The 19920-nt window shown below is 40.4% G+C and overlaps 1 protein-coding gene across 1 annotated transcript in view; it reads left to right on the forward strand.

Moving 5' to 3' along the window:
- Positions 1 to 1259: 1259 nt before the first annotated feature.
- LOC102276947 (solute carrier family 22 member 10) overlaps positions 1260 to 19920 on the forward strand; it is a 35063-nt gene continuing 16402 nt past the window's right edge. Inside the window, exon 1 of the mRNA XM_005904862.1 lies at positions 1260 to 1661. Within this exon, the coding sequence (XP_005904924.1) occupies positions 1260 to 1661 (402 nt within the window). The remainder of the gene's footprint in view (positions 1662 to 19920) is intronic.

Genomic DNA, 19920 nt, shown 5'->3' on the forward strand with positions numbered 1-19920 from the left:
AACCTAAATAGCATATTAAAAAGCAGAGACATTACTTTGCCAACAAAAGTGCATCTAGTCAAGGCTATGGTTTTTCCAGTAGTCATGTATGGATGTAAGAGTTGGACTTTAAAGTAAGCTGAGTGCCAAAGAATTGATGCTTTTGAACTGTGGTGTTGAAAACTCTTGAGAGTCCCTTGGACTGCAAAGAGATTCAACCAGTCCATCCTGAAGGAAATCAGCCCTGAATATTCATTGGAAGGACTGATGCTGAAGCTGAAACTCCAATACTTTGGTCACCTGATGCAAAGAACTGACTCATTGGAAAAGACCCTGATGCTGGGAAAGATTGAAGGTGGGAGGAGAAGGGGACAACAGAGGATAAGATCGTTGGATGGCATCACCGACTCAATGGGCATGAGTTTGAGTAAACTCTGGGAGTTGGTGATGGACAGGGAGGCCTGGCATGCTGCAGTCCATGGGGTCGCAAAGAGTCGGACACCACTGAGGGACTGAACTGAACTGAACTTTTACCCTCATCAAGAGGCTCTTTAGTTCTTCTCCACTATCTGCCATTAGAGTGGCATCTGCGAATCTGAGGTTATTGATATTTCTCCCAGAAGTCACGATTCCAGTTCATGATTAATCCAGATTGGCATTTCACATTATGTACTTTGCATATCAGTTAAATAAGCAGAGTGACAACATACACCCTAGTTGTTCCCCTTTCCCAACTTTGAACCAGTTAGAAATTGCATCATACGCCACTTTAATTAAAAGCAAAGGATTGTATTTTCTTGAGTAGTGTGTTGTTACAGAACAAACAAGAAAAAAACCATTTGTTTTCTTCTCTTTCCTAGAATAGTCTTTGTGTCTCTCCAGTTCCGTTTTTTAGAAACGACTGAAGACTGTGTAGCTTACTTTAAGGTTATTCAAAGGTCACGTACATGACAAAGTCCTATGCCAGTTTCACAAAATCACAAAGGACAAACACATTCAGAGAGTAAATATTTAAACAGATTTAATATTCATGAGATACAGATATCTTTGGTAAATAATTTTCTCTATAACTTTGCTAAAAAGCAACCACCCCATGCTTTCAAAAGGACTAGGGAAACTGATTCCATTGCTCTGTTACAGTAGTGAGGTGGGTTAGACCCAGGCATGAGAAACTGGCATGAGGTCGCATAGACTTAGTGTGAATTAAAGAAAACATTTTCTCCCCTTGAACTTCTCTCTGTAAAGTCATTTTGACTCCTCTTGAATATCACCTGTTTGCAATGGCCTTTGAGGAGCTCCTGGATAAAGTTGGTGGCCTGGGGAAATTCCAGATACTTCAGATGGCTTTAATTTTCCCTTCTTTCATGATAGTAGTCTGTCACTCACTGTTGGAGAACTTCACTGCAGCCGTTCCTGGTCATCGCTGCTGGGTCCACATCCTCGATAATGCCACTGTCTCTGATAATGACACTGGGATCCTCAGCCCTGATGTCCTCCTGAGAATCTCCATCCCACTGGATTCAAACTTGAAACCAGAGAAGTGTCGTCGTTTCCTCCACCCCCAGTGGCAGCTCCTTCACCTGAATGGGACTTTCCCCAACATGACTGACCTGGACACAGAGCCCTGTGTGGACGGCTGGGTGTATGACCACAGCTTGGTCTCCTCCACCATCGTGACTGAGGTAAAGGCCCAATTTACTTCTTATAAGTGTAGGTGTATACTCAGTCATGTCCTGAACATACAGTCGTGTCCTGAGTCATATCCTGTTTGAAAGTAAAAGTTAGTCACTCAGTCGTGTCCAACTCGTGACCCCATAGACTGTAGCCCACCAGGCTCCTCTGTCCATGGAATTCTCCAGGCAAGAATACTGGAGTGGGTTGCCATTACCTTCTCCAAGCGATCTTCCTGACCCAGGGATCGAACTCAGTTCTTCCTCATTGCAGGCAGACCCTTTACCAACTGAGCCACCAGGGAGTGCTCCTATCCTGTTTAGAATAACATAAATGAATTCTGAAGGAGATCAGCCCTGGGACTTCTTTGGAAGGAATGATGCTAAAGCTGAAACTCCAGTACTTTGGCCACCTCATGCGAAGAGTTGACTCATTGGAAAAGACTCTGATGCTGGGAGGGATTGGGGGCAAAAGGAGAAGGGGACGACAGAGGAAGAGATGGCTGGATGGCATCACTGACTTGATGGACGTGAGTCTGAGTGAACTCCGGGAGTTGGTGATGGACAGGGAGGCCTGGCGTGCTGCGATTCATGGGGTCACAAAGAGTCGGACACGACTGAGTGACTGATCTGATCTGAAACAGGGTTCAAGTCTTCAGCCACTGAGTAGATAATGTAGCCAGCTTCCTTTCATACTTTTAGTAAGGAGTGATTGATTATCCTTTTAATTGCCAAGCACTTTATTCTTTTTAATTTATTTATTTACTTTAATTGGAGGATAATTACTTTACAATATTGTGATGGTTTTTGCCATATATCAGTATGAATTGGCCATAGGTATACATGTGTCCCCTCCATTCTGAAGCCCCCTCCCATCTCCCTCCCCACCCTATCCCACCAGGTTGTCACAGTGCACTGGCTTTTCATGCCCTGTGTCATACATCAAACTCACACTGGTTATCTATTTTACATATGGTAATTTTAAAAACCCAGAAATAATCAAATGGGACTTAAATAAACTTAAAAGCTTTTGCACAAAGAAGGAAACTATAAGCAAGGTGAAAAGACAGCCCTCAGAATGGGAGAAAATAGTAGCAAATGAAACAACTGACAAAGAATTAATCTCCAAAATACACAAGCAGTTCATGCCACTCAATACCAGAAAAACAAACAACCCAATCAAAAAGTGGGCAGAGGCTGAGGACAAGATGGGAGAGGAGTAGGTGGAATACATCTCTCTCCACGGATATATCAGGAATACACCTTCAAACACAGAAGTGCATGCAGAACACCAGCTGAGAGCAGACAGGAGTACCTGACCAGCAGAAAAGAATATGTAGAACCATGCAAAACTCGGTAGGATGAAGGAACTAGGGGGGAAAATAGGAGTGTTAGTAGGACTGGACCTGCCCTTGGTGGGAGGGGGAACTGAAGCAGGGGTCCAGTCCCCACAGTGGGACAGTTGTCCGAGTCAGAGGAGAAACATTTAAGGCTGAGAGTGAAACAGCTGATCTGTGGCAGCCTAAATGGAATGAGAATCAGACAGTCCTTGCTGCAGCCATACATACCTCAGACAGTAACACTGGTCTTCTGGAAGGCGCAGCAGCTGGGAGCTGGAGTTTAGGGATTGTGGTGCACTCCCAGGGCGAGGGCTGCTGTTGACTGTGGAGAGACTGAGGGGATGTGAGGGAGGAGATTGTGGTGGGAAATGCCGGTGGAGGAAAGCTCGGCAGCCATGGAAGCAAGGTGATACTGCTGAGTCACATGTAGGGGGTGAAGCCATTACCATAGCCTCTCTCTCCCCACACACCAGCATTGGCAGCTGAACAATAGACAGCCTGGTCTATCAAATGCCTGACGCACTGAACTAGAGTAGGACCCCATCCAGGGTGCTCCTTTCGGTGACTGATATGCCAAACTACAGAGTAGGACCCCAGCCAGGGGGACCCCTCTATGTGCCTGATTCACTGAACAACAGAGAGGGACCCCAGGCAAGGGAGCCCTCTAAGTGCCTGCATAAGCAGAGCAATGGAGAAAGACTGGCCAAAGAGACCTGATCGCCAGCTACAAGAAGCTTGAAGAAAGACTCTGATAGGGCCATAACTCCTGTGACAGAGGCAGTCAGTGTCCCTGCACACGTGGCACCAGCAGGGTCCCCACAAGCCAAGAAGCTGTGCTGCCTTCACGCTCAGCTCTCACTGGGGCAGAGCTGCCACAGGCAAAAAAAGTCTGGTGTCTATGCACGCAAGATCACTTCTGTCGTGTCCAACTCTGCGACCTTGTAGACTGTGGCTTGCCAGGGTTCTCTATCAGAGAGGGTGTTCTTCAGGCAAGAATATTGGAGTGTATTGGCCAAAACTGGTTGCCATACCCTTCTAGAGCACTATATTTCCTGCTGCCCTAGCCGCCAACCCACCTGAGTACTTGGTGCTGCCAGAATCCCTGCAACTGCAGTACCTCCACACCTGGCCCTCACAGGAGCAAACCCAAACCCTCCAGGACAGCCTCAGAGCTAAACCCCAGTGGACAATCCACATGTAGAGGTGGATTGTGGATTTCAAAACCACAATTGAAACCCAGGGACAGTGTAGCTAGGGAAAAAGACCCAAAACTTTCTCACCAGCTGTACAAGCTCCAAAGTAAATCCACATGATCAACTAAGCAGACTCTGTGTCTATGGAATATATCAAAGGTCATTGAGAGTTCCCACAAAAGAAAACACACTAGTTCTGATAGCTGTGGACATTGAAGGCAAGAACATACAGGAGTAGGACCAGATTAGAATTTGAGCTGCCCCCACAGCAGGTCCAGAGATTAGCACATGTTGGAGGGCATCCTAGGGAGATAAGGTGAACTGTGATTCCCAGGGAGAGAAACTGACAGCAGTGACTCAAGAAAAACATTTACCATTCTTATTTTTTTACTTGTTCTGTAGATTCTTTTGGATTTTTTTTTCTTTTCTTCCCCTTTGTTGTAGTTGTTGATTTTTTCGGCACTAAGAAATCCAATTAAGTTTTTGAGCTTTTTTTTTTTCCAGTAACATTTTTTATTGTTGTCATAAACCTCTGCCTCTACATTGGGCTTTTGAAGTTCTGTGGAGTTTTCCTCTTTTCTTTTCTCTTTTTTAATTTTTTAAACCTATTATTATGTTTCTGCATTGATTCCTCTATTTGCTATTCCTACTGTTCTTTTACCCTTGTATCAATCTTTAATGTATACAAATTTTCTTTGTCTACCTCTATTTAACTTTGCACAGCTATTTTTTCTTTTCTTTCTCTCCTTTCCTCTCAACATATTTGTTAGATTTATTTTCATTGCTTTATTTCCCAATTGGCAACTTGCTTTAGTTTTGTTTTCCAGTTTGTGCTTTAATTACTTTTGTTCTAGTAGATATAATTTTCTGTTTCCTTAGTTTACCAGGTCAGTCTACTGTACTTTATTTTTATTGGACTGTTTTGATTTTGCTTGTGGGAGTATATGTATATGTGTATTCAGTCACATTTTCTATCATTGTTATAAACCTCTGCCTCTATGTTGGGCTTTTGCAGCTCTGTGAAGTTATCCTTTCTTTTCCTTTTTTCTTTCTTCTTCCATTTTTTCGTTTTCTCTTTTTTATAATTTTAATTTTTTAAGCCTATTATATTTTTTGTACATTTATTCCTTTGTTTGCCTTTCCTACTGTTCTTTTCCCCTTGCAGTTAATCTTTAATGTATGTAAAACTTCCTCATCTACCTCTATTTAACTTTGCATATCTATTCTTTCTTTTCTTTCTTTCCTTTCCCCTCAATATATTTGTTAGTTTTGTTATCATTGCTTTATTCCCCACTTGGCTGGCACCTTGCTTTAATTTTGTTTTCCAGTTTGTGCTTAAGTTAGTTTTGTTCTTAACTGGTAAATGTAATTTTTTATTTCTTTTGTTCACTGGGTCAATCTACTATACTTTATTTTTGTTAGACTGTTTTCACTTTGCTCATGGGTATATATGTATATGTGTATATTCCATTATTTTAATTATTATTTTCCTGATTTTGTAATTTCCATTTGTCTGTGGTTCATCTTTGGTTTCTTGGTTTTTGATATTTGTTTTAATCTAACTTAATGCCATAACAAGCCACTTGTGGAATCTTTGTTCCTGACCAGAGATCAAGCCCTGAGCTTTTGGAATGGGAGCACTGACTCCAAGGCCTTAGACTACCAGAGAACTAATCCTAGGGAGTATCAAATAGTGAGAACTCACTCAAAGTAAACCACTTGAATACAAGAACCAGCATCACCCAATCACCAATAGAACCCTGTGAAAGATGCCTCATCTAAACAACAAACAAGACAAAAATACAAACCTAATCATCATCAGACAGGATTATCACCTCACTCAGCCTTGCCATTAGAGGGAAGACAAACAAACAAAAACTCAGCACAAATCTCACCCTATACGAAGCTCACACAAACCACTGGACCAATCTTAGGAGGGCAGAAACAAAAAGGAAAACAGAATTCAACCTTCTTCAAGGAAAGAATTCAACTTTCCTTGAGGCCTTGGAAAAGGATACCTCAAACACAATAACTTAAAAAAAATAATAATGAAAAGGAAGAGAAATACTGCACAAATGAAGGAACAAACTAGAAAAACAGAAGTCCAAATAAATGAAGAGGAAATGGGAAAAATACCTGAAAAATAATTCAGAATAATGATAGTAAAGATGATCAAATACCTTGAAAATAAAATGGAGAAAATGCAGGAATCAATTAACAAAGACCTAGAAGAATTAAGAATAAACATACAGAGACAAGCAACACAATTACTGAAGTCAAAAATACTCTAAAGCAATCAATAGCAGAATATGTGAAGCAAAAGAATGAATTAGTGAGCTGGAAGATAAAATAGTGGAAATAAGTTCTGAAGAGCAGAATAAAGTTAAAAGAATGAAAAGAGCTGAGAACAATCTCAGAGACCTCTAGGACCACATCAAATGCACCAGCATTCCAATTATAGGGGTCCTAGAAGAAGAGGAAAAGAAAGGATATGAGAAATTTTTTGAAGAGATTATAGTTGAAAATTCCCCAACATGGAAAAGGAAATAGTCAATCAAGTCCAAGAGGCACAAAGAGTCCCATACAGGATAAACCCAAGGAGAAACATGCCAAGACACATACTAATCAAGCTAACAAAGACTAAACACAAAGAATATTAAAAGAAGTAAGGGAGAAGCAACAAGTAACATACAAGGGAAACCCCATATGCTTAACAGTTGATCTTTCAGCAAAAACTCCACAGGCCAGAAGGGAATAGCAGGATATATTTACAGTACTGAATGGGAAAAATCTACAGCCAGGATTACATACCCAGTAAGGATCTCATTCAAAATTGATGGAGAAATAAAAAGCTTTTCAGATAAGTAAAAGTTAAGAGAATTCAGTACCACCAAAGCAGCTTTACAACAAATGTTAAAGGGACTTATATAATCAGGCAATACAGGAGAAGAAAAAAGATCTACAAAATCAACCTCAAACAATTAAGAAAAGGGCAATCAGTTCACTTCCGTCCCTCAGTCGTGTCCGACATTTTGTGACCCCATGAATCGCAGCATGCCAGGCCTCCCTGTCCATCACCATCTCCCAGAATTACTCAAACTCACGTCCATCGAGTCGGTGATGCCATCCAGCCCTCTCATCCTCTGTTATCCCCTTCTCCTCCTGCCCCCAATCCCTCCCAGCATCAGAGTCTTTTCCAATGAGTCAACTCTTCGAATCAGGTGGCCAAAGTACTGGAGTTTCAGCTATAGCATCATTCCTTCCAAAGAAATCCCAGGGCTGATCTCCTTCAGAATGGACTGGTTGGATCTCCTTGAAGTCCAAGGGACTCTCAAGAGTCTTCTCCAACATCACAGTTCAAAAGCATCAATTCTTTGGCGCTCAGATTTCTTCACAGTCCAATTCTCACATCCCTACATGACCACTGGAAAAACCATAGCCTTGACTAGATGGACCTTTGTTGGCAAAGTAATGTCTCTGCTTTTGAATATGCTATCCAGGTTGGTCATAACTTTCCTTCCAAGGAGTAAGCGTCTTTTAATTTCATGGCTGCAGTCACCATCTGCAGTGATTTGGGAGCCCAAAAAAATAAAGTCTAACACTATTTCCACTGTTCCCCCATCTATTTCCCATGAAGTGATGGGACCAGATGCCATGATCTTCGTTTTCTGAAAGTTGAGTTTCAAGCCAACTTTTTCACTCTCCTCTTTCACTTTCATCAAGAGGCTTTTTAGTTCCTCTTCACTCTCTGCCATGAGGGTAATGTCATCTGCATTTCTGAGGTTATTGATATTTCTCCTGGCAATCTTGATTCCAGCGTGTTCTTCTTCCAGCCCAGTGTTTCTCATGATGTACTCTGCATATAAATTAAATAAGCAGGGTGACAATATACAGCCTTGACATACTCCTTTTTCTATTTGGAACCAGTCTGTTGTTCCATGTCCAGTTCTAACTGTTGCTTCCCGACCTGCATATAGGTTTCTCAAGAGGCAGGTCAGGTGGTCTGGTATTTCCATCTCTTTCAGAATTTTCCACAGTTTATTGTGATCCACACAGTCAAAGGCTTTGGCATAGTCAATAAAGCAGAAATAGATGTTTTTCTGGAACTCTCTTGCTTTTTCCATGATCCAGCGGATGTTGGCAATTTGATCTCTGGTTCCTCTGCCTTTTCTAAAACCAGCTTGAACATCTGGAAGTTCACGGTTCACGTATTGCTGAAGTCTGGCTTGGAGAATTTTGAGCATTACTTTACTACCATGTGAGATGAGTGCAATTGTGTGGTAGTTTGAGCATTCTTTGGCATTGCCTTTCTTTGGGATTGGAATGAAAACTGACCTTTTCCAGTCCTGTGGCCACTGTTGAGTTTTCCAAATTTGCTGCCATATTGAGTGCAGCACTTTCACAGTATCATCTTTCAGGATTTGAAATAGCTCAACTGGAATTCCATCACCTCCACTAGCTTTGTTCAAAAAGGCAATAGGAACATGTATATCAATAATTACTTTAAATGTAAATGGATTAAATGCTCCAACCAAAAAACAGACTGGCTGAATGGATACAAAACAAGACCCATATATATGCTGTCTACAAGAAACCCACTTCAGACCTCAAGACACATATAGACTGAAATTCAGAGGATGGAAAACATATTCCATGCAAATGGGAAGCGAAAGAAAGCTGGAGTAGCAATCCTCATATCAGACAAAATAGACCTTAAAATAAAGAGGCTTCCAAGAGATAAGGAAGGACACTTCATAATGATCAAGGGATCAATCCAAAAGGAAGAGATAACAATTGTACATATCTATGCACCCAACATAGGAGCACCTCAATACATAAGACAAACACTAACAGGCATAAAAGGAGAAATTGACAGTAACACAATAATGGTAGGAGACTTTAACACCCCACTCACATCAATGGACAGATCATCAAAACAGAAAATTAATAAGTAAACACAAATCTTAAACAATGCATTAGATGAGATGGATCTCATTGATATCTTCAGGACATTCCATCTGAATGCAGGAAAATACATCTTCTTCTCAAGTGCACATGGAACATTCTCCAGGATAGACAACATCTTGGGTCACAAATCAAATCTCAGTAAATTTAAGAAAATTGAAATCGTATCAAGCGTCTTCTCCATTGACAACGCTATGAGACTAGATATCAATTACAAGAAAAAAAAAAACAGTAAGAAACACAAAAACATGGAGATTAAACAACACGTTTCTAAATAACCAGCAGGTGACTGAAGAATCAAAAGGGAAATCAAAAAATTTCTGGAAACAAATGACAATGAAAACACGACAACTCAAAACCTATGGGATGCAGCAAAAGCACTTCTAAGAGAGAAATGTATAGCAGTACAATCTTACCTCAAAAAACAAGAAAAACATCGAATAGACAACCTAACTTTACACCTAAAACAACTGGGAAAAGAACAAAAAGCCCCAAAATTAGTAGAAGGAAAGAAATCATAAAGATATGAGCATAAATAAATGAAAAATAAATGATGGAAACAATAATAAAGAATTCTAAAACTAAAAGCTGGTTCTTTGAGAAGATAAACAAAATTGCAAGCCTTTAGCCAACTCATCAAGAAAAAAACAGAAGAATCAAATCAACAAAATTAGAAATGAAAAAGGAGAGGTTGCAACAGACAGTGCAGAAATACAAAGGATTATAAGAGACTATTATGAACAACTATATGGCAATAAAATGGATAACCTGGAAGAAATGGACAGATTCTTAGAAAAGTTCAATCTTCCAAGACTGAACCAGGAAGAAACAAATTATGAACAATTACAAGCACTGAAATTGAAGCTGTGATCAAAAATCTCCCAAAAAACAAAAGCCCAAGACCAGATGGTTTCACAGAAGAATTCTATCAAGCATTTAGAGAAGAGCTAATACCCATCCTTCTAAAACTCTTTCCAAAAATTGCATATGAAGGAACACTGTCAAAGTCATTCTACAAGCCCACCATCACCCTGATACCAAAACCAGACAAAGACAACACAAAAAAAGAAAACTACAGGCCAATATCACTGATGAACATAGATGCAAAAGTCCTCAACAAAATTTTAGCAAACAGAATTCAGCAACACATCAAAAAGCTCATACACCATGATCAAGTTGGGTATATTCCAGAAATGCAAGGATTCTTCAATATACACAAATCAATCAATGTGATACACCATATTAACAAACTGAAAGACAAAAGCCATACGACAATCTCAACAGATGCAGAAAAGGCCTTTGACAGAATTCAGCACCAATTTGTGATTAAAACTCTTCAAAAAGTGGGCATAGAAGAAAGCTACCTCAACATAGTAAAGGCCATAGATGATAAACCTACAGCAAACATTATTCTCAATGGTGAAAAACTGAAACCATTCCACCTAAGATCAGGAAAAAGAGAAGGGTGTCCACTTTTGCCACTGTTATTCAACATAGTTCTGGACCACCTACATACAGCAATCAGAGAAGAAAAAGAAATAAAATGAATCCAGGTCAGAAAAGAAGTAAAGCTCTCACTGTACATAGAAAACCCTATGACATGATACTGTACATAGACAGATGACATGATACTGTACATAGAAAACCCTAAAGATGGTATCAGAAAATTACTAGTTAATCAGTGAATTTAGCAAAGTTGCAGGATACAAAATCAATGCACAGAAATCACTTGCATTTCTATATACTAACAATGAAAAATCAGAAAGAGAAATTAAGGAATCCATTCCAGTCACCATTATAACAAAAAGAATTAAATATCTAAGAATAAACTTACCTAAGGAGACAAAAGAACTGCACACAGAAATTATAAGACACTAATGAAAGAATCAAAGATGACATAAACAGATGGAGAGATATTCCATGTTCTGGGTAGGAAGAATCAATATTGTGAAAATGACTTACTACCAAATGCAGTTTACAGATTCAATGCAATCCCTGTCAAATTACCAATGGCATTTTTCACAGAACCAGAACAAAAAATTTCACAATTCATATGGAAACATAAAGACCCTGAATAGCCAAAGCAGTCTTGAGAAAGAAGAATGAAGCGGGAGGAACCAATCTTCCTGACTTCAGATTATACTACAAAGCTACAGTCATCAAGACAGTATGGTACCGGCACAGAAACAGAAATATAGACCAATGGAACAGGACAGAAAGCCCAGAAATAAACCCATGCACCTTTGGGTAACTTATTTTTTAAAAAGAAGGCAAGAAGATAAAATGGGACAAAGACAGCCTCTTGAATAAATGGTGCTGGGAAAACTGAACAGCTACATGTAAAAGAATGAAATTATAACACTTCCTAACACCATACACAAAGATAAACGCAAAATGGATTAAAGACCTAAATGTAAGACCAGAAATTATAAAACTCATGGAGGAAAACATAGGCAGAACACTCGATGACATAAATCAAAACAAGATCCCCTATGAACCACCTCCTAGAGTAATGGAAATAAAAACAAACAACACATGTACCCCAATGTTCATTGCAGCACTGTTTGTAATAGCCAGGACATGGAAGCAACCTAGATGTCCATCAGCAGATGAATGGATAAGAAAGCTATGGTACATATACACAATGGAGTATTACTCAGCCATTAAAAAGAATACATTTGAATCAGTTCTAATGAGGTGGATGAAACTGGAGCCTATTATACAGAGTGAAGTAGGCCAGAAAGAAAAACACCAATACAGTGTACTAACACATATATATGGAATTTAGAAAGATGGTAACAATAACCCTGTGTACGAGACAGCAAAAGAGACACTGATGTATAGAACAGTCTTATGGACTCTGTGGGAGAGGGAGAGGGTGGGAAGATTTGGGAGAATGGCATTGAAACATGTAAAATATCATGTATGAAATGAGTTGCCAGTCCAGGTTCGATGCATGATACTGGATGCTTGGGGCTAGTGCACTGGGACGACCCAAGGGATGGTATGGGGAGGGAGGAGGGAGGAGGGTTCAGGATGGGGAACAGATGTATACCTGTGGCGGATTCATTTTGATATTTGGCAAAACTAATACAATTATGTAAAGTTTAAAAATAAAATAAAATTTAAAAATAAAAAACAAACAAAAGTAAACAAGTGGGACCTGATTAAACTTAAAAGCTTTTGCACAGCAAAGGAAACTATAAGCAAGGTGGAAAACAACCCTTAGAATGGGGGGGAATAATAGCAAATGAAATAAGTGGCAAAGGATTAATTTCAAAATATAAAAGCAGGGAGCATGTATACCTGTGATGGATTCATTTTGATGTTTGGCAAAACTAATACAATTATGTAAAGTTTAAAAATAAAACTAAAAAAATTAAAAATAAAAACATTTTCCTCATAAAAAAAAAAAAAAGCAGCTCATACAACTCAATACAAGAAAAACAGACAACCCAATCAAAGAGTGGGAGAAAGACCTAAGCAGACATTTCTCCAAAGAACACATACAGATGGCAAACAAACACATGACAAGATGCTCAGCATCACTCATTATTAGAGAAATGTAAATCAAAACGACAATGAGATATCACCTCACACCAGTCAGAATGGCCAAAATCAAAAAGATTACAAGTAATAAATGCTGGAGATGGTGTGGAGAAAAGGAAATGCCCTTGCACTGTTGGTGGAAATGTAAATTGATACAGCCACTATGGAAGACGGTATGCTTCTGCTGCTGCTGCTGCTGCTGCTAAGTTGTTTCAGTCGTGTCCAACTCTGTGCAATCCCAGAGATGGCAGCCCACCAGGCTTCCCCATCCCTGGGATTCTTCAGGCAAGAACTGGAGTGGGTTGCCATTTCCTTCTCCAATGCATGAAAGTGAAAAGAGAAAGTGAAGTTGCTCAGTCGTGTCCGACTCTTAGCGACCCCATGGACTGCAGCCTACCAGGCACCTCCATCCATGGGATTTTCCGGGCAAGAGTACTGGAGTGGGTTGCCATTGCCTTCTCCAGGAAGATGGTATGGAGATCCCTTAAAAAACTAGGAATGAAACCACCATATGACCCAGAAATCCCACTCCTACACATATACCCTGAGGAAACCAAAATTGAAAGAGACACATGTATCCCATTGTTCACTGCAGCACTATTTACAGTACCTAGGTGAAATCCCTTATGATTATACAGTGAAAGTGAGAAATAGATTTAAGGGCCTAGATCTGATAGATAGAGTGCCTGATGAACTATGGAATGAAGTTCGTGACATTGTACAAGAGACAGGGATCAAGACCATCCCCATGGAAAAGAAATGCAAAAAGGCAAAATGGCTGTCTGGGGAGGCCTTACAAATAGCTGTGAAAAGAGAAGCAAAAAGCAAAGGAGAAAAGGAAAAATATAAGCATCTGAATGCAGAGTTCCAAAGAAGAGCAAAAAGAGATAAGAAAGCCTTCCTCAGTGATCAATGCAAAGAAATAGAGGAAAACAACAGAATGGGAAAGACTAGAGATATCTTCAAGAAAATCAGAGACACCAAGGGAACATTTCATGCAAAGATGGGCTCGATAAAGGACAGAAATGTATGGACCTAACAGAAGCAGAAGATATTAAGAAGAGATGGCAAGAATACACAGAAGAACTGTACAAAAAAGATCTTCACAACCCAGATAATCACGATGGTGTGATTACTCATCCGGAGCCAGACATACTGGAATGTGAAGTCAAGTGGGCCTTAGAAAGCATCACTACGAACAAAGCTAGTGGAGGTGATGGAATTCCAGTTGAGCTATTTCAAATCCTGAAAGATGATGCTGTGAAAGTGCTGCACTCAATATGGCAGCAAATTTGGAAAACTCAGCAGTGGCCACAAGACTGGAAAATATCAGTTTTCATTCCAATCCCAAAGAAAGGCAATGCCAAAGAATGCTCAAACTACTGCACAATTGCACTCATCTCACATGCTAGTAAAGTAACCCTCAAAATTCTCCAAGCCAGGCTTCAGCAATATGTGAACCGTGAACTTCCAGATGTTCAAGCTGGTTTTAGAAAAGGCAGAGGAACCAGAGATCAAATTGCCAACATCCGCTGGATCATGGAAAAAGCAAGAGAGTTCCAGAAAAACATCTATTTCTGCTTTATTGACTATGCCAAAGCCTTTGTCTGTGTGGATCACAATAAACTGTGGAAAATTCTGAAAGAGATGGGAATACCAAACCACCTGACCTGCCTCTTGAGAAACCTATATGCAGGTCAGGAGGCAACAGTTAGAACTGGATATGGAACAACAGACTGGTTCCAAATAGGAAAAGGAGTACATCGAGGCTGTATATTGTCACCCTGCTTATTTAACTTATATGCAGAGTACATCATGAGAAACACTGGACTGGAAGAAACACAAGCTGGAATCAAGATTGCCAGGAGAAATATCAATAACCTCAGATATGCAGATGACACCACCCTTATGGCAGAAAGTGAAGAGGAACTAAAAAGCCTGTTGATGAAAGTGAAAGAGGAGAGTGAAAAAGTTGGCTTAAAACTCGACATTCAGAAAACGAAGATCATGGCATCTGGTCCCATCACTTCATGGGAAATAGATGGGGAAACAGTGGAAATCATGTCAGACTTCATTTTGGGGGGCTCCAAAAGCACTGCAGATGGTGATTGCAGCCATGAAATTAAAAGACGCTTACTCCTTGAAAGGAAAGTTATGACCAACCTCGATAATATATTCAAAAGCAGAGACATTACTTTGTCAGCAAAGGTCCATCTAGTCAAGGCTATGGTTTTTCCAGTGGTCATGTATGGATGTGAGAGTTGGACTGTGAAGAAGGCTGAGCACCAAGAATTGATGTTTTTGAACTGTGATGTTGGAGAAGACTCTTGAGAGTCCCTTGGACTTCAAGGAGATCCAACCAGTCCATTCTGAAGGAGATCAGCCCTGGGATTTCTTTGGAAGGAATGTTGCTAAAGCTGAAACTCCAATTCTTTGGCCACCTCATGGGAAGAGTTGACTCATTGGAAAAGACTCTGATGCTGGGAGGCATTGGGAGCAGGAGGAGAAGGGGATGACAGAGGATGAGATGGCTGGATGGCAAAACTGACTCGATGGACATGAGTCTGAGTGAACTCCAGGAGTTGGTGATGGACAGGGAGGCCTGGCATGCTGCGATTCATGGGGTCACAAAGAGTCAGACACAACTGAGTGACTGAACTGAACTGAACTGAACTGAACTGAAGGGCTTCCCTGGTGGCTCAGACGGTAAAGCATCTGCCTGCAATGTGGGAGACCCGGGTTCGATTTTAGGGTCGGGAAGATCCCCTGGAGAAGGAAATGGCAATCCACTCCAGCACTCTTGCCTGGAAAATCCCATGGACAGAGGAATCTGATAGGCTGTAGTCCATGGGGCTGCAAAGAATTGCACACGACTGAGTGACTTCACTTTCACTTTCAGAACATGGAAGCAACCTAGACGTCCATCAACAGATGAATGGATAAAAAAGTTGTGGTACATATACACAATAGAATATTACTCAGCCATAAAAGGGAACCCAACTGAGTCAGTTCTAATGAGGCGGATGAACCTAGAACCTATTATACAGAATGAAGTGAGTCAGAAAGAGAAAGATAAATAAATACCATATTCTAACTCATATATACGAATCTATAAAAATGGTACTGAAGAGTTTATTTACAGGACAACAATGGAGAAACAGACATAGAGAATAGACTTATGGCCATAGGGAGAAGGGAGGAGAGGGTAAAATGTATGGAAAGAATAACTTGGAAACTTACGTTCAGTTCAGTTCAGTTCAGTTTAGTCGCTTAGTCGTGTCATGAATCACAGAACGCCAGGCCTCCCGGTCGATCGCCAACTCTCAGAGTTCCTTCAACCTCATGTCCATCAAGTCGGTGATGACATCCAGCCATCTCATCCTCTGTCGTCCCCTTCTCCTCCTGCCCCCAATCCCTCCCAGCATCAGAGTCTTTTCCAATGAGTCAACTCTTCGAATCAGGTGGCCAAAGTACTGGACTTTCACCTTCAGCATCAGTCCTTCCAATGAACACCCAGGACTGATCTCCTTTAGAATGGACTGGTTGGATCTCCTTGCAGTCCAAGGGACTCTCAAGAGTCTTCTCCAACATCACAGTTGAAAAGTATCAACTCTTCGGTGCTCAGCTTTCTTCACAGTCCAACTCTCACATCCATACATGACCACTGGAAAAACCATAGCCTTGACTAGATGGACCTTTGTTGGCAAAGTAATATCTCTGCTTTTGAATATGCTATCTAGGTTGGTCATAACTTTCCTTCCAAGGAGTAAGCGTCTTTTAATTTCATGGCTGCAATCACCATCTGCAGTGATTTGGGAGCCCAAAAAAATAAAGTCATCCACTGTTTCCACTGTTTCCCCATCTATTTTCCATGAAGTGATGGGATAAGATGCCATGATCTTAGGTTTCTGAATGTTGAGCCTTAAGCCAACTTTTTCGCTCTCCTCTTTCACTTTCATCAACAGGCTTTTTAGTTCCTCTTCACTTTCTGCCATAAGGGTGGTGTCATCTGCATATCTGAGGTTATTGATATTTCTCCTGGCAATCTTGATTCCAGCTTGTGTTTCTTCCAGTCCAGCATTTCTCATGATGCACTCTACATATAAGTTGAATAAGCAGGGTGACAATATACAGCCTTGATGTACTCCTTTTCCTATTTGAAACCAGTCTGTTGTTCCATGTCCAGTTCTAACTGTTGCTTCCTGACCTGCATATAGGTTTCTCAAGAGGCAGGTCAGGTGGTCTGGTATTCCCATCTCTTTCAGAATTTTCCACAGTTTACTGTGATCCACACAGTCAAAGGCTTTGGCATAGTCAATAAAGCAGAAATAGATGTTTTTCTGGAACTCTCTTGCTTTTTCCATGATCCAGCGGATGTTGACAATTTGATCCCTGGTTCCTCTGCCTTTTCTAAAGCCAGCTTGAACATCTGTAAGTTCACGGTTCATGTATTGCTGAAGCCTGGCTTGGAGAATTTTGAGCATTATTTTACTAGCATGTGAGATGCGTGCAATTGTGCAGTAGTTGAGCGTTCTTTGGCATTGCCTTTCTTTGGGATTGGAATGAAAACTGACCTTCTCCAGTCCTGTGGCCTCTGCTGAGTTTTCCAAATTTGCTGCCATATTGAGTGCAGCACTTTCACAGCATCATCTTTCAGGATTTGGAATAGCTCAACTGGAATTCCATCACCTCCACTAGCTTTGTTCGTAGTGATGCTTTCTAAGGCCCACTTGACTTCACATTCCAGGATGTCTGGCTCTAGGTGAGTGATCACACCATCATGATTATCTTGATCATGATGCTCTTTTTTGCACAGTTCTTCTGTGTATTCTTGCCACCTCTTCTTAATATCTTCTTACATTACCAAATGAAAAATAGATAGCCAGCAGGAATTTGCTGTATGACTCAGGAAATTCAAATAGGGGCTCTGTATCAGCCTAGAGGGGTGGGATGGGGAGGGAGATGGGAAGGAGTTTCAAAGGGAAGGGTATATATGTATACCTATGGCTGATTCATGTTGAGGTTTGACAGAAAACAGCAAAATTCTATAAAGCAATTATCCTCCAATAAAAGATAATAATTTTTTAAGTGGGCAGAAGACCTAAACAGATATTTTCCAAAGACATAGAGATGGCTAATACATGAAAAGATACTCCACATTGCTCATTATTAGAGAAATGCAAATCAAAATCCCAACAAGGTATTCTCTTACCAGTCAGAATATGAAAGTGAAAGGCATTCAGTTGTGTCTGACCCTTTGCAACCCCATAGACTAAACAGTCCATGGAAATCTCTAGGCCAGAATACTGGAGTGGGTAGCCTTTCCCTTCTCCAGGGGATCTTCCCAATCCAGTCAGAATAGCCATCATCAAAAAGTCTGCAAACAATAAATGCTGGCCAGGGTGTGAAGCAAAGGGAACCCTCTTATATTGTTGGTGGGAATGCAAACTGATACAACCACTATGGAAAACATTAAAAAAAAAAAAAAACTAAGAATAAAACTACCATAAGACTCAGCAATCCCACTGCTTGTCATATACTCTGAGGAAACCAGAATTGAAAAAGGCACTTTATTTTTCAATATTAAGTGTAGTGACAAAACAAACTAGAAGTGAATTTTAGTATCACAAAGCTTTAAATTGTGTGAAGGTGTACAGTTAGAAAAGACATAATATGTGAAAACTACCCTTGGTAGAATATTCTTGCCTTACTTGCAAATTGGAAATACGTGTATCAATTTTTTAATTTCCATATCCTGGCTACTTGTCAAAAAATGAAATCAGAGTGCATTTCACCCTAAATGTAAAATCCAGGCATCATAAATTTTTTAAAAATGTATTTAGTGTGTCCAAAATCACTGCAGACAGTGACTGCAGCCATGAAATTAAAAGACACTTGCTCCTTGGAAGGAAAGCTATGACAAATCATGACAACATGTTAAAGAGCAGATCCATCACTTGCCGACAAAGGTCTATATAGTCAAAGCTATGATTTTTTCAGTAGTCATGTATGGATGTGGGCATTGGATCATCAAGTAGTCCATGCCCAAGAATTGATGCTTTCAAATTTTGGTGCTAAATAGGACTCTGGAGAGTTCTTTGGACTGCAAGGAAATCAAACCAGTCAATCCTAATGGAAATCAACCCTGAATACTCATTGGAAGGACTGATGCTGAACCTGAAGCTCCAGTACTTTGGCCACCAGAGGGAAGATCTGATTCATTAGGAAAGACCTTGATGCTGGGAAAGATTGAACTCAAAAGCAGAAGGCAGTGGCAGAGGATGAAATAGTTAGATAGCATCACTGACTCAATGGACAAGAATTTGAGCAAACTCCCGGAGATAGTGTAAGACAGAGGATCCTGGTGTTCTGCAGTCCATGGGATCACAAAGAGTCACACTTGACTTAGCAACTGAACAACAAAACAAAAGACAGAAACATTGATATATGCAGTGCTAAGTGAATATGAAGATTGGCCCTGACATAACCTACAGGATTTAGCTGAGGATCTGAAAAAGTCATGCCTAATCCTAAAGAAAGGCAATACCAAAGAATGCTCAAACTACTGCACAATTAAACTCATCTCACACGCTAGTAAAGTAATGCTCAAAATTCTCCAAGCCAGGCTTCAGCAATACGTGAACCATGAACTTCCAGATGTTCAAGCTGGTTTTAGAAAAGGCAGAGGAACCAGAGATCAAATTGGCAACATCCGCTAGATCATGGAAAAAGCAAGAGAGTTCCAGAAAAACATCTATTTCTGTTTTACTGACTATGCCAAAGCCTTTGTCTATCTGGATCACAATAAACTGTGGAAAATTCTGAAAGAGATGGGAATACCAGACCACCTGACATAGTTAGAACTGGACATGGAACAACAGACTGGTTCCAAATAGGAAAAGGAGTACATCAGGGCTGTATATTATCACCCTGCTTTTTTAACTTATATGCAGAGTACATCATGAGAAATGCTGGACTAGAAGAAGCACAAGCTGGAATCAAGATTGCTGGGAGAAATATCAATAACCTCAGATAGCAGATGACACCACCCTTATGGCAGAAAGTGAAGAGGAACTAAAAAGCCTGTTGATGAAAGTGAAAGAGGAGAGTGAAAAAGTTGGCTTAAGGCTCAACATTCAGAAAACAAAGATAATGGCATCTGGTCCCACCACTTCATGGGAAATAGATGAGGAAACAGTGGAAACAGTTTCAGACTTTATTTTT

The sequence above is a fragment of the Bos mutus genome, chromosome 22 (assembly GCF_027580195.1).
Source record: "Bos mutus isolate GX-2022 chromosome 22, NWIPB_WYAK_1.1, whole genome shotgun sequence".
Lineage (NCBI taxonomy): Eukaryota > Metazoa > Chordata > Mammalia > Artiodactyla > Bovidae > Bos > Bos mutus.